Source organism: Pleurodeles waltl, chromosome 4_2 (genome assembly GCF_031143425.1).
Source record: "Pleurodeles waltl isolate 20211129_DDA chromosome 4_2, aPleWal1.hap1.20221129, whole genome shotgun sequence".
NCBI classification, from domain to species: domain Eukaryota; kingdom Metazoa; phylum Chordata; class Amphibia; order Caudata; family Salamandridae; genus Pleurodeles; species Pleurodeles waltl.
The window spans coordinates 69,868,137-69,882,774 of NC_090443.1; the positions used below are offsets into that span (position 1 = coordinate 69,868,137).

The 14,638-nt window shown below is 46.0% G+C and overlaps 1 protein-coding gene across 5 annotated transcripts in view; it reads left to right on the forward strand.

Moving 5' to 3' along the window:
* Positions 1 to 14,638, forward strand: part of BAZ2A (bromodomain adjacent to zinc finger domain 2A) — an 867,588-nt gene that overhangs the window by 687,858 nt on the left and 165,092 nt on the right. For all 5 annotated transcript variants that reach the window (XM_069230685.1, XM_069230689.1, XM_069230688.1 and 2 more), the window contains 3 exons: positions 1,597 to 1,880; positions 2,038 to 2,170; positions 2,462 to 2,608. In XM_069230685.1, coding sequence (XP_069086786.1) covers positions 1,597 to 1,880; positions 2,038 to 2,170; positions 2,462 to 2,608 — 564 coding nt within the window. The remainder of the gene's footprint in view (positions 1 to 1,596; positions 1,881 to 2,037; positions 2,171 to 2,461; positions 2,609 to 14,638) is intronic.

Consider the following 14,638-nt stretch of genomic DNA (forward strand, 5'->3'; position numbering starts at 1 on the left):
TTTTGTGATCCTGCCATTTAGGTTGACAATGGTAATTTCTGTATTCCCATACTCTACTACTGGCTTCTGAAGGTGGGATTGCCGCACCTAGTTACAGACCACCTGCAGACCACAGTCTCTCTTCACTTCAGCCTAGGATTTAAATCAGCCTATACAAATCACGCCTCCAGTCCTCTGGGTATCTCTTCATTTGGTCGGACATGGACCCGGTTTCCCTCAAGGCTTTCTTGCTTCCTCAGTAAGTTCTGGACATTTAAGCTGTGATTGTGATGTATTGGGAGGAAACTCTGATTTAGGCCCTGACAGCACTCCCCTCTTTGAGCCTGTAAGCTTGCTGCATCCTGCTGGTTTCCCACACACCTTGGCACATGTTTGCAGTTCAGTGGCTCCTCTGTTTTTGGTGGGCCCTGCACTGGGGAGTCTTTTGAGGCCTCTCAGATACTTACGATTTTCCCAGAGGCAGATCAAGACCTGTGGTGGTGGTGGCTAGTGACGGACCACCTTATATGTATAGGAAGCCCTTCTTCCCTCCACCAGTGGTGGCTACTGTCGTGACCAATGCTTTCTCCCTTGGTTGGGGCAATCATCTTGACTCACTGGAGATCAGACACCCCTAGTCTCCTTGAGAGCAGAAGTCTGTTACCAACCTACTTGAGATTTAACCAATCTGCCTGGCCTTCAAAGTGTTCTTGCACTCCATCCTGGTAGCATGGATGCAGATCCTGATGCACAACTTGACTGCAATCCGGTGTGCCAACCAATAAGGTGGCAGTGGTCTGCAACCCTCTGCCTGTAGTCACTGAGCCTGTGGTCTTGGCCTTAGGCTCACACTGTCTGGTTGGTTTGAACCATTTGCCGGGCTCCCTGAACATGCAGGCTGATGATCTCAGGCAGTGCTGTTTTGCTGACCATGAGTGGTGTCTTCACCTAGGTGTTTTTCACTCCTGTTCTTCGCTCTCTTGGGCAACCCTCTAGTGGAACTGTTCCCTATTTATGAGAAAAAAAAGACTGCCCTCATTTCTTCTAACCTACAGTTTCCACTGCAAGGATTATGGGAGCTCCTTCCCTCGTAGGTGGTGCTTTTATCACCCCTACACATACCCTAACCATTCTTCTGATTACTCAGATTCTGATCAGGTGCGTATCGTGCACAAGTGACCTTGATTGCACCGGATTGACCTCTGAGGTTTTGGTACTCTATATGCTTTGTTCGTCCCTATTGCCCTACTCTTCCACTTTAACTCCGCTCCTGTTTGTGAGGTTCCAAATTAATTTGGATACATTGTGTTGTTTGTCATTCTCTTTATGCTCCTCTCTGCGTCTATGGTCATTGAATAATAGGACAGAGATCTGACATAGTTGTGCCAAGGTGGCAACGTATAAGGCTCTGGAATATCACAAAGCCAGGACAGAGCCAAGGCACCTCCAGTTGACTCACAAGAGATATTTCAAGCTTGGTGAGGAATCTACAGTTATAGTGTACATCTTAGAGATAATTGCCGAACGTAAGTAATATATTTATATGTTGCAAAGAATTATGTGAAGAACCATTCAGTGCTGATATCTCCTCTGGCTTACCTTTGTTTCTGTTGGCAGGGCTGGTTGCTTCCTCCCCTGGACTCCACCAGGGAGGACCTTGAGTACTATGAGCACAAAGTGGATCCACTGGAGGACATTACCATCAAACTAAAGAAGGAAGGGATGGAACTTTGGCGGGTAAACACTCACCCACTTGACCGGGCAGTGCAGAGGCTGGCAGATCTGGAACTCAACATTGAGCGGCGCTATTTGAAGGAGCCGCTGTGGGACCTAAGCGAGGTGGTCACTGAGCAGTTGGTGGTCACTCACTCAGAGGATGGTGAAGTCAACCAAACCGAACTGTGAGTACTGACAGATCTGAAAATGGGTGGTGATGCATACACCCTATCGCTTCTATTTTTAGCTCAGCATTTAGTTGTCCTTGCACCTCTCCCTCTCTCCTGTGTGCCCAGTTTATGCAAATTCTGACAATGCTGTTTTATATGTCTAATCCTCCAGAGAATATGCAATCACTCCCCGGTTGCGGACTTGGCGACAGACGGTAGAAAGGTGCCGCAGTGCTGCTCAGCTGAGTCTCTGTGTATACCAGCTAGACAGGTCAATTGCATGGGAAAAATCAGTTAATAAAGTGGTAAGTTTTAACCGTTGCCCCCAAAATATACATTGCCTAAAGATTATTCCCATGCCTGAGGTTCCCTGCTACTTTTTTGTTATTTTTGTTTTAGTGCTTTTAATGTTCCCAATTCCATTAAAGAACTCCCCTTGTCTAAAGTTCTACCATTGACTCCCATGGAGTGAGCAACAACACCTATTCCCCATTCTTGGCAGAACAGATCTGCAAATGAAGGATAAGTGTCTGACTGCCACAGAGGCTGAAGGAAGCCAGTCTCTAATTGATTTATATGTCTTTTCCCTGTTGTAGACCTGCCTTGTGTGCCGGAAGGGCGACAATGATGAACTGCTGCTGCTGTGCGAAAGCTGTGATCGTGGTTGTCACACCTATTGCCACCGGCCGAAGATCAGTGAGGTGCCCACTGAAGATTGGTTCTGCCCTATCTGCATCTCCCGGGTGGGTAACATGGTCAAGGACAGCTTTCTTTTATCTTGTACGAGAGGAAACATCACAATACTTTTTCGCTCATTTGCATGACACAGAATGTCTGATTATTGCAGCCTATATCCCTTATGGAGCCCTGCCACTGTTTTCAGTCTGGTTTCTGTAAAAATGTTGATCCCTAATTTTTCTTTCATTTATACTTTTTGCTGAAATTTAACAAAATTTAATGTTCGATGGCATCTGTCGCTGTAGATACACATGGTATGCATGAGCTCGCCATACAAGTTGTTTTTCTTCGAAGAAGTGTTTTCGAGTCACGGGACCGAGTGACTCCTCCTTCTGTGCTCATTGCGCATGGGCGTCGACTCCATCTTCGATTGTTTTCTTTCCGCCATCGGGTTCGGACGTGTTCCTGTCGCTCCGAGTTTCGGAACGGAAAGATAGCTGAAACCAGAAGATTTTCGACGGTATCGTTGCGATCCGGTTCGAGATAGACACATACGACGACGCGTTGAACATCGACGCGCTTCGGTGCCCTTCGGGGTAGATTTCGGCACCCCGTCGGGGCCTAGTCGGCCCGACCGCGTGGAGAACAACGCCGATGGAACGGACCCCGTTTCGATTCTGCCCCGAATGCCACAACAAATATCCTTATACGGACCTACACTCGGTCTGTAACCTGTGCCTGTCACCCGAGCACAGCGAAGAATCCTGTGAGGCCTGTCGGGCGTTCCGGTCCCGAAAAACTCTGCGCGACCGTCGAGCGAGAAGACTGCAGATGGCGTCCACGCCAAAGGAGCGTCGACAGTTCGAGACAGAAGAGGAACAGGAGGAATCCTTTTCCATCCAGGATTCAGACTCCGACGAGCTAGACTCTACAAAAACTGTGAGTAAGACGTCGAGATCAGAACTTAAAAAAGGAAAGAAGGCCCAGGGGACGCCACTGCCAACCGGCCATGGCTCCACCCAAATTCTCGGTGACCAACAATCGGCACCGAAAAAGGCCCATTCAGTGTCGAGATCGTCCGACTTCGGTCGAGACACCGGCACGCAGCCTCCTCGGGACCGAGAGAGTGCTAAACAGAAGCATCGACACCGAGAGTTCGGTGTCGACACGGATCGACGCCGAGACAGTGGCGCCGAAGACCATAGAGGCCAAGAATTTTCGGCACAGAAAAAGAGGAAGGTTACCTCGGAGCCGAAAAAACAATCAACAGGGTTTTCGGAGCCGAAAAAAGCGACATCAGACCCTGTTTCAGGCTCCTATACTGAAGAGCATTCTATGTCTTCACAAATGAAGAAACATAGATTTGAACAAGAACTGCAATCCACTGACGTGGATCACACGCAAAAGCGTATCTTTATTCAGCAGGGGACTGGGAAGATCAGTACCCTTCCACCTGTCAAACGAAAGAGAACGCTTCAGTTTACTCCTCAGCAACAAACAGCACAAAAGGTAACACCTCCTCCCTCGCCTCCACCTGTAACTCCGGCTTCGCCAACTTACACCCCGTCACATTCGCCAGCTCACACCGCCATGAGCCACGATGACCAAGATCAGGATGCGTGGGACTTGTACGACGCACCAGTGTCTGATAACAGCCCAGACACATACCCAACTAGGCCATCACCACCGGAAGACAGCACAGCCTTACTCACAAGTGGTGGCTAGAGCAGCACTATTCCATAATGTGGAACTACACTCGGAACAAGTAGAGGATGATTTTTTATTTAACACCCTCTCTTCAACCCACAGCTCCTACCAAAGCCTGCCGATGCTCCCAGGCATGCTACGCCATGCAAAGGACATTTTCAAGGAGCCAGTTAAAAGTAGGGCAGTGACGCCTAGGGTGGACAAAAAGTATAAGGCGCCTCCTACGGACCCTGTATTCATCACCTCTCAGCTGCCACCAGATTCTGTGGTGGTAGGGGCTGCCAGAAAACGGGCAAATTCACACACTTCTGGGGATGCACCTCCCCCAGATAAAGAAAGCAGGAAGTTCGATGCAGCCGGGAAGAGGGTTGCTGTCCAAGCAGCAAACCAGTGGCGCATCGCAAATTCACAAGCGCTGCTAGCGCGATATGACAGAGCCCACTGGGATGAGATGCAGCATCTCATTGAACATCTCCCAAAAGATCTGCAAAAAAGAGCAAAACAGGTTGTTGAGGAGGGTCAAAACATTTCCAACAATCAAATACGCTCCTCCATGGATGCAGCAGACACGGCCGCAAGGACCATTAATACGTCGGTTACCATCCGTAGGCACGCATGGCTCAGAACGTCTGGATTCAAGCCAGAAATTCAGCAGGCAGTGCTTAACATGCCAGTAAACGAAAAACTTCTGTTCGGTCCGGAGGTCGACACAGCCATAGAAAAGCTCAAGAAGGACACTGACACTGCCAAGGCCATGGGCGCACTCTACTCCCCGCAGAGCAGAGGATCTTATAACACCTTCCGCAAAACACCTTTTAGAGGAGGGTTTCGGGGTCAGGCCACACAAGCTAGCACCTCACAGTCCGCACCGCCCACCTACCAGGGACAGTACAGGGGAGGTTTTCGGGGCCAGTATAGAGGGGGGCAATTCCCTAGGAATAGAGGAAGATTTCAAAGCCCCAAAACCACTACCAACAAGCAGTGACTCACACGTCACTCACCCCTCCCACACAACACCAGTGGGGGGGAGGATACGTCAATATTACGAAGCATGGGACAAAATAACTACAGACACATGGGTCCTAGCAATTATCCAACATGGTTATTGCATAGAATTCATGCAATTCCCTCCAGACATACCACCAAAATCACAAAATTTATCAAAATACCATTCACAGCTTCTAGAGATAGAAGTTCAAGCACTACTGCAAAAAAATGCAATAGAATTAGTACCAATCACACAAATAAACACAGGAGTTTATTCACTGTACTTCTTGATACCAAAAAAGGACGAAACACTGAGACCAATTCTAGACCTCAGGGTAGTAAACACATTCATCAAATCAGACCACTTTCACATGGTCACACTACAAGAAGTGTTACCATTGCTCAAAAAACACGACTACATGACAACCCTAGACCTCAAGGACGCATATTTCCATATACCAATACATCAATCACACAGGAAATATCTAAGGTTTGTATTCAAAGGAATACATTACCAATTCAAAGTATTGCCTTTTGGTTTAACAACCGCTCCAAGAGTATTCACAAAATGCCTAGCAGTAGTCGCTGCACACATCAGAAGGCAGCAAATACATGTGTTCCCGTATCTAGACGACTGGCTAATCAAAACCAGTTCGCTCACACAATGCTCAAACCACACAAATCAAGTCATACAAACTCTCTACAAACTAGGGTTCACCGTCAACTTTGCAAAATCAAACATTCTGCCAAGCAAAGTACAGCAATATCTAGGAGCCATAATAGACACGACAAAAGGAGTAGCAACGCCAACTCCACAAAGGATCCACAATTTCAACAGGGTCATTCAACACATGTCTCCAAACCAAACAATACAAGCAAGAACAATACTACAGCTCCTAGGCATGATGTCCTCATGCATAGCCATTGTCCCAAACGCAAGACTGCACATGAGGCCCTTACAACAGTGCCTAGCCTCACAGTGGTCTCAAGCACAGGGTCACCTTCTAGATCTGGTGTTGCTAGACCGCCAAACTTACCTCTCGCTTCTATGGTGGAACAGTATAAATTTAAACATAGGGCGGCCTTTCCAAGACCCAGTGCCACAGTACGTAATAACAACAGATGCTTCCATGACAGGGTGGGGAGCACATCTCAATCAACACAACATAAGAGGACAATGGAACATACATCAAACAAAACTGCATATAAATCATCTAGAATTATTAGCAGTTTTTCAAGCACTAAAAGCTTTCCAACCAATCATAACCCACAAATACATCCTTGTCAAAACAGACAACATGACAACAATGTATTATCTAAACAAACAAGGAGGAACACATTCAACGCAGTTAAGCTTGTTAGCTCAAAAAATATGGAAGTGGGCAATCCACCATCAAATTGGTCTAATAGCACAGTTTATTCAGGGGATCCAGAATCAGCTGGCAGACAATCTCTCTCGAGATCACCAGCAAGTCCACGAATGGGAAATCCACCCACAGATTCTGAACACCTACTTCACACTCTGGGGAACACCACAAATAGACTTATTTGCAACAAAAGAGAACGCAAAATGCCAAAACTTCGCGTCCAGATACCCACACAAGCAATCCCAAGGCAATGCCCTATGGATGAACTGGTCAGGAATATTTGCTTACGCTTTTCCTCCTCTCCCTCTCCTTCCTTACCTAGTAAACAAATTGAGTCAAAACAAACTCAAACTCATTTTAATAGCACCAACGTGGGCAAGACAACCCTGGTACACAACACTGCTAGATCTGTCTGTAGTACCACACATCAAACTGCCCAACAAACCAGATCTGTTAACGCAACACAACCAACAGATCAGACACCCGGACCCAGCATCGCTGAATCTAGCAATCTGGCTCCTGAAATCCTAGAATTCGGACACTTACAACTTAGCCAAGAGTGTATGGAAGTCATAAAGCAGGCCAGAAGGCCATCCACTAGACACTGCTACGCAAGTAAGTGGAAAAGATTTGTTTGGTACTGCCATCATAATCAGATACAACCACTAGACGCAACTCCAAAACATATAGTAAATTACTTGCTCCATTTACAAAAAGCAAAGCTAGCCTTCTCTTCTATTAAAATACACCTTGCAGCAATATCTGCATACCTGCAAACTACATATTCAACTTCCTTGTATAGGATACCAGTTATCAAAGCATTCATAGAAGGGCTTAAAAGAATTATACCACCAAGAACACCACCTGTTCCTTCATGGAACCTAAACGTGGTTCTAACAAGACTCATGGGCCCACCTTTCGAACCCATGCACTCTTGCGGAATACAATTCCTAACCTGGAAAGTTGCCTTTCTCATCGCCATTACATCTCTAAGAAGAGTAAGTGAAATTCAAGCGTTCACAACACAAGAGCCTTTTATACAAATACATAAAAATAAGGTCGTCCTACGACCTAATCCAAAATTTTTACCCAAAGTTATTTCACCATTCCATCTAAATCAAACGGTAGAACTACCAGTTTTTTTCCCACAGCCAGATTCTGTGGCTGAAAGAGCACTACATACATTAGATGTCAAAAGAGCATTAATGTACTACATTGACAGAACAAAAAACATCAGAAAAACTAAACAGCTATTTATTGCATTCCAAAAACCTCATGCAGGTAACCCAATATCAAAACAAGGTATAGCCAGATGGATAGTTAAATGCATCCAAATCTGCTACCTTAAAGCAAAAAGACAACTGCCCATTACTCCCAGGGCACATTCAACAAGGAAAAAAGGTGCTTCAATGGCCTTTTTAGGAAACATCCCAATGCAGGAAATATGTAAGGCAGCCACTTGGTCTACGCCTCACACATTCACCAAACACTACTGTATAGATGTGCTATCCGCACAACAAGCTACAGTAGGTCAAGCTGTATTAAGAACTCTATTTCAGACAACTTCTACTCCTACAGGCTAAACCACCGCTTATGGGGAACTAACTGCTTACTAGTCTATGCATACCATGTGTATCTACAGCGACAGATGCCATCGAACTGAAAATGTCACTTACCCAGTGTACATCTGTTCGTGGCATCAGTCGCTGAGATTCACATGGACCCACCCACCTCCCCGGAAGCCTGTAGCAGTTCAGAAGTTACCTTCAATTTTGTACATTTGTATATATATTATTTAATCCTTTAATAGGTACATACTTACATTTTTCATTGCGCGGGCACTATTACTATAGTACAACTCCTACCTCACCCTCTGCGGGGAAAACAATCGAAGATGGAGTCGACGCCCATGCGCAATGAGCACAGAAGGAGGAGTCACTCGGTCCCGTGACTCGAAAACACTTCTTCGAAGAAAAACAACTTGTATGGCGAGCTCATGCATACCATGTGAATCTCAGCGACTGATGCCACGAACAGATGTACACTGGGTAAGTGACATTTTCATTTTAGACCTACCTAAACATGTTTTTGATTGTGCAGTGTTTCAGCATGAATCTTGCATATATTCATGTGCTGTGCATTTGTGACGGATACATTTTCCTGCATATTCACTTGCACCAGACTAGATCCAGAAAGTTTACCTAGCTGTAGCACTCAAGTGGTGCCAAGTGGCGCTTCACCACCTCAGCCATGTCTTCCCTTGCCCCCGGTGTGATATCCGGGTATATAAAGCTCTGCCTGATGCACACCATCAGTTTCTGTTTTTCTTCAACATTATTGGGGTGATTCCAGCACTCTTCGTGGTGCTTGACCTACATAATTTGCCATCTTTTGACAGTGACAGTCTGTCATCTCCTCCTAAAAATTCCAAGTTCAAACCCTGTCTTAGATGGTGTAAGATGGTGTTCTTGTCTGATTCTCACAAGTCTCACAGTCTGAAACATCTGTTTGTTGATACACCTGAGGCCCTTCAAAGAGCAAGAGAGAGATTCTTCTGGAAAAAAACTTCAGGGAGGGAAAGTGTTCCCCTCCCCATTGAAACCACAATTAGTAAGTGAATCCTCTATCATACTATGCCACAGACAGTCTGGAAGGTTTGGGGTGGTCCGCAGGTGGCTGGTCTACTATGCACCTTGCCACTTTAATACTTCTACTTCTGGGGCTTGATAACCAGCGTCTAGGTGCAGGAATCAGTTTACATGGGGTCTCAACAGCGAGATCCCCTCAGTTCTATAAGTGTTCATTTTGGGCTCTTTCTGCTGCTGGAGGCTTCCTGTGGATCATATAATTAGGTACAAGATGTTTTCAGAGATATATTTTCATGGGACAGACATCCTTGTGGCTGGTATGGGTCTGTTCTTTACAGGCACATTGATATTTGCTGTATGCAGAGGTGTTATATATGCTGAATGCTTTTCTGAACATGTTCAGGGAGTAAGTTCCTCCTATTTTTATCGCTCGTGGTTATTGGTTGATTCTGAAGATCCTGTAACATTTGCGATTGCTGGTTCAGCAAATAGAAAACACCTTGGTGGCTAACTCTTGAGAGAGAGAGAGAGAGAGAGAGAGAGAGAGAGAGAGAGAGAGAGAGGAGCATTGGAGAATTCACTGCTTTTCTTCAAGAGCAGCTAATCCAGAGTATCTGACGTCCTTTTCTGCCTTGAGGAAACAATCCTTCTCCTGGGCTTGATCGGAGTCCAGGTGCCAGGATAAGTTTTGTCGTTGGAGATTATTCCAACATGACAAAAAGATTCAGTTAGAATTCGCTAATCCATTAGCTGGCCTCACAGGTGGTGTGCTTCTGGAAAGCCATGCTGGAGATCTCCAGGATTGCTCCATTATCATCCTAGACATGCTTGAAGTGTGAGCCCACTCCTGCGGGTTTGGCTATTCTGTTATCTCTATCAGACCTCCATATGCCTAAGCACTGCTTCTGAGAAAGCCTATGCCACCCACAGTATCAACCCGCTGAAGCTGCTTATGATTTTTGTCATTGGAGCCAACTTTGTTATTGCTTCAGGAATCTTTAGAGTCATCAGTCATTATCCTAATAGCTAAAGAACAGTTTTAACGCCTTTTGAGGGCAACCCTTTGGCAATACACCACCCTTTAGCCCTTTGTAGAAAGGATGATGATTTGAGGGCATATAACCTTCGCCCCTCTTATTACAACAGAGGCATACTTGAATGTAAGTGGTCTGGATGCATATCCAGAAGGGGGGGGTCCATTCATTAACCCTGTGGGGCCCAGTAAAAGAAAGTCTTTGTTCATGTTGATGGTCTGAAAAGCAGCAGTGGTTTTAAAATTAACCTTTCCACCCACTAAGGCAAAATCGAACATTTTAACAGAAAGCTCACAGGCTTCCCTTATAATTTCATACTTATGTCTACCTTTTAATGAGGCACTTGTAGGGTAAGTACAGGTGCCTGTTAAAAGCCATTATTAAGCCTAGCTGTCCACTGAGAAAATGTTGACCTACATATTTTGACCCAGAATACTTGTTGCATCCTTCTGCTGTCCAGAGAGCATATTCTACCAAGTTTCCTCTTAACTCCACTACCTTTCCTACACCCTCCTGCGCCCACTCTAAAAAGGGAGTCAGAGACTGGGCTCTGTGGCTTCTGCCAGCCTTGCCTTTTGCATTGCGAATACCTTCTGGGCTGCTTTGTCTGCATCCTGTGCCAGCTGGAAAAAGTCTCTCTGACCATATGAAAAAAGCTTCTAAACCTCTTTGACCCCCTTTACGCTCCCATACCATCAAGGTCTGGTGGGAGAGGTGGGTGTATCCCATTTGCTTCCCACCGTTTATGAGTCAATCTCACAATAAATGATTGGGTCATCTAGCTACTCTACAAAGGCTACGTCCTATCCTTACTGCTCTCCTATCAAAGGACGTGCTTTCTGATAGATGTCTCAATTTGGAGGAGAAACCGCTGCTGAAAAAAGGAGCCATAAAGTTGGTACTCATTGATTAAAAGGGCACTAGGTTTTACTCCTTTTACGTTTTGATCTCCAAGAAGGGCGGAGGTCTGGGACCATCCTCAACTTTAATCTCCTGAACCTTATCATTTGACCCAGGAAAGTTGAAGGTGCTGATCATGAACCTGGTCTTGCAGCCCCAAAGTGTAGGTGATAAGCTGGTTTCCGTGGATCTACAGGACACCTACTCTAAATATGCCGATCCTGCACATTTACAGGCTTCCTGATGTTTCATGTAGGTTCTCTGCAATATACGTTTGCATTAATACTGTTTCGACTCACAAATATTCCCCAAGGTGATAATTATGGTGGCGGTTTCATTTGGGACATCAAACAGTTGTAGTCTGTACTTAGACAACTGGCTGATGAAGACTGTGGTCTCCTGCGCTGGACCCTCAACATCAGTGTACCATGATTTATTTACTTTTTGTTAACCTGATCTTGATGATCAACATCTAGAGTTCTTCTCTTGGGTCCATGCAATCTGAGTTGAAACTGGTTCTGCAAGTCCTGTGACTTTTTATGGTTCTTGGCCTTATTCATATTGTCATTGCAACACATCAAGATGACAGATGAGAACGCTTTAGTGGTGCTTAGGGGGGGAGTGGCACATCATCCGGGGAGTGTTTTGACTAAGGTGCAGATCATCTACTCTATCCTGCTAGATGACCCCGTCAAATGTCAGAGGGGCACTCTTTAGTTGTCTATATTTGCATGCTACCATAACTAAAGATGACTCCTCGTTGGGCTAGGGCATGGAGTCTTTGGTCCACATCAGAGCAGCATCTACACGTAAATGTGTCTGAGCTGCTGGTGGTCTGCAGTATTATTTCTCCCAGGTTTTGTCCAGGAGCCAACCCTCCAAGCAACATCAACAAATTATTGTGTAGATGGTGCTCCTTACTTACCTACTGCCAGTTATGCCGACTAGCATGTAGGACAGCAACAATGAACCTCCACTTCTGTCGGTCTTGGGTAAGTTTCTATACAGTGCCCAAGATGTGGTTCAAGGTATTTATTTGTGTTTCCACATTTTGCATCCAGGTGTTATTTGGCTTGCTTCTCTTCCGTTTGCCTTCTGGGGTCCAAAGGAGAGCTGTTCCTTGTGATGGAGTCTTGTTCTCTTCTGATGGTATGTCCTATTCATCTCCATCTTTTTCTCATATTGATGGGGTCAGTGCTCTCCTGCTTGCATCTGCTATGCGGCTCCTGGATGGAAATGGTTTGCGGCCACAAAATGTGCAAGGTTCTTCTCAAGTCACTGGTTGGAAGGCTTGACAGTAAGGGGACCCTTTTCATCATCCACCAGCTTTCTGATTCTGGACAGAATACAGCTCTAGTAAAGCCTCATCATGGTGTTGGTGCAGCACTGGGATGACGTCCACACATTCTACAACATCCTGAAGGTATTGCTGGCCTCATCCATTCTGCTCTTGATGTCACAGCCGGACCCTTCATCCTCTGTTAGTACTGCAGAGGTAGGTGAACTCTTCAGTTGTGGCTACATCCTGTCTTGATTGGTGAAGGGTTTGGGATGTTGAGTGGCATGACTTGTGATTTCTTCATCTTGACCTTCAAGCCTACTTGCTGTCCATATGTGTTGAGACAAAATTTATTTTCTTGCATATGCTGTTGTGTGAAAGAACAAGGCTAAGTCATTTGCATAGTCAAGATCCTCCAGTGTACGGAAGAAGGTTCATCAGAAGCCTCTGGCTTGGTCTTCTGTTGTGCGTCGCATCACCCAGTTGATGACTAGGTTGAAAAGCAACACTTAGATCATGCATTCCTGTCTCACACCGGTCTTGACTTTGAAGCTATACTCACTCTCTCCCATCTTGCAGGTCATAGCACTCATCTGTCTTCCTCCCCTGCACATGCTGGACCTTGTCTCACAGAAGATTGGCCAGGTCCTTAATCCCAATCCCCAAAGGCTGCAACTGCACCTGTTGAGATTCAACAGTGTCAATTAGAGTCCTTCTGCTTGCCACCTTAGCTTTACAGACGCCATTGGGACTGTTAGGAAACCTTCCAAAAACTCCACTCATTATTCACTTGGCTAAGAAAGATCTTCAGCCTGACATTCATCATCACTCCACCAGGCCCCTTCCTTCTTTCAGTGCTCTCACCTGAGACATTCTGGTAGTTGACATCAGCCTGGCAGCCCCCTTGTTATCCCTCCATATTCTTCTTACCATTACTGCCCCACATTTCTGATGGATACTTCTATCTACATATTTTTCACCTGTAGAATATCCCCGGTGCTAGACTGGATCCTGATACTTTCATAGAAGTTATCTTGCTTGCCACTAAGCTACGGTGTGCAGCTTCTCATTTGCTATATTCCTGAAGTAACAGAGCAGAGCTGCATATAAACACCACCCTTGTGGGCTGACGTTGGTTCTTTTTTTTCTGCGCTTTCAAACATGAATCCGCAGCTCTGCTTCCTTTTTTGTCTGTTTCACAGTTTTTCACACTGAATTCCAGTGTGCAAGGTAACAATGCCTGAGCCAAGGCTGCAGGGTTCAAGCCATGCTGTAACTGTTGCAGACAGATGTTAAGGACGGACCTACACAAGGAGTTTATGGTGTTTGGGATAGGGGCATGACTCCAAGTGGTGTTTGGGAATGTGCCCTCAGGCACCCAGAGTCAATCCAGGACCATGAAGCAAAGCTGTATGCTGGCAAACAGCAAAAGAAGCCATGCAAGTCCTCCTCCAAGTTCAGGGTGTGGACCCAGTCCTGCTTTCAAGGTTGATCCCACAACAGGCCCTCTTAACGGTTGAGGTCATCCTCAAGTCCACATTGTAGCAGAAACACAAGAATGCAAAGCTGGACTACATTCCATTCTGCCACTCTCTTACTAAAGAGAAATCGTAAGGGTGTCAAAAGGCTACTCTATTTTGCTCCCCATCTCCAATTGAATAGCTGATCCCTCAGTTGATCCAGGGGTATCCCATGTTCCCAGGGCCATCTGCAACATAGCAGCATGTTAAGGCCTTTGGAAGGCCAGGCTACGTATTTCTGGCCCTTAACTGATTCCCGATGGGCCATCTTTGGGCCTCCATTTTGGTTACTGCCAATGGGATTCGTTCTCTGTGCTGTTTGAGCCCCTGGAATCCGCTTCTGGTTCCGCATCAACTCCAGTGTCGCTTTTATTCAAGCTCCAAGACCTGTGCAGGCCTCCTCCCATCAACTCCAGTCCAGGCGTCGCTGATCTCCCGGTGTGTGACCCCAAGCCAAGCCAGCCTCGACCCGAGCTGAGGTTGTGCTCAGACTCCACTCCAGCGCAACTAGTTCCCTTAGAGTCTGATTCAGATAAAACCCTCCCTCTACCATAGAACTCTTACATTGCTCCACCAGCTTTTTGTTTCCAACTCTAGTCTGCCACCACTTGGAGATGAAAATAAGATGGGGATGATTTCACACCGTCCCCCTGGCCAAAATTCGGCATGCTGATGAGGTCCTGGATTTAAATCTCCCCTCTATTGGGGCTTAA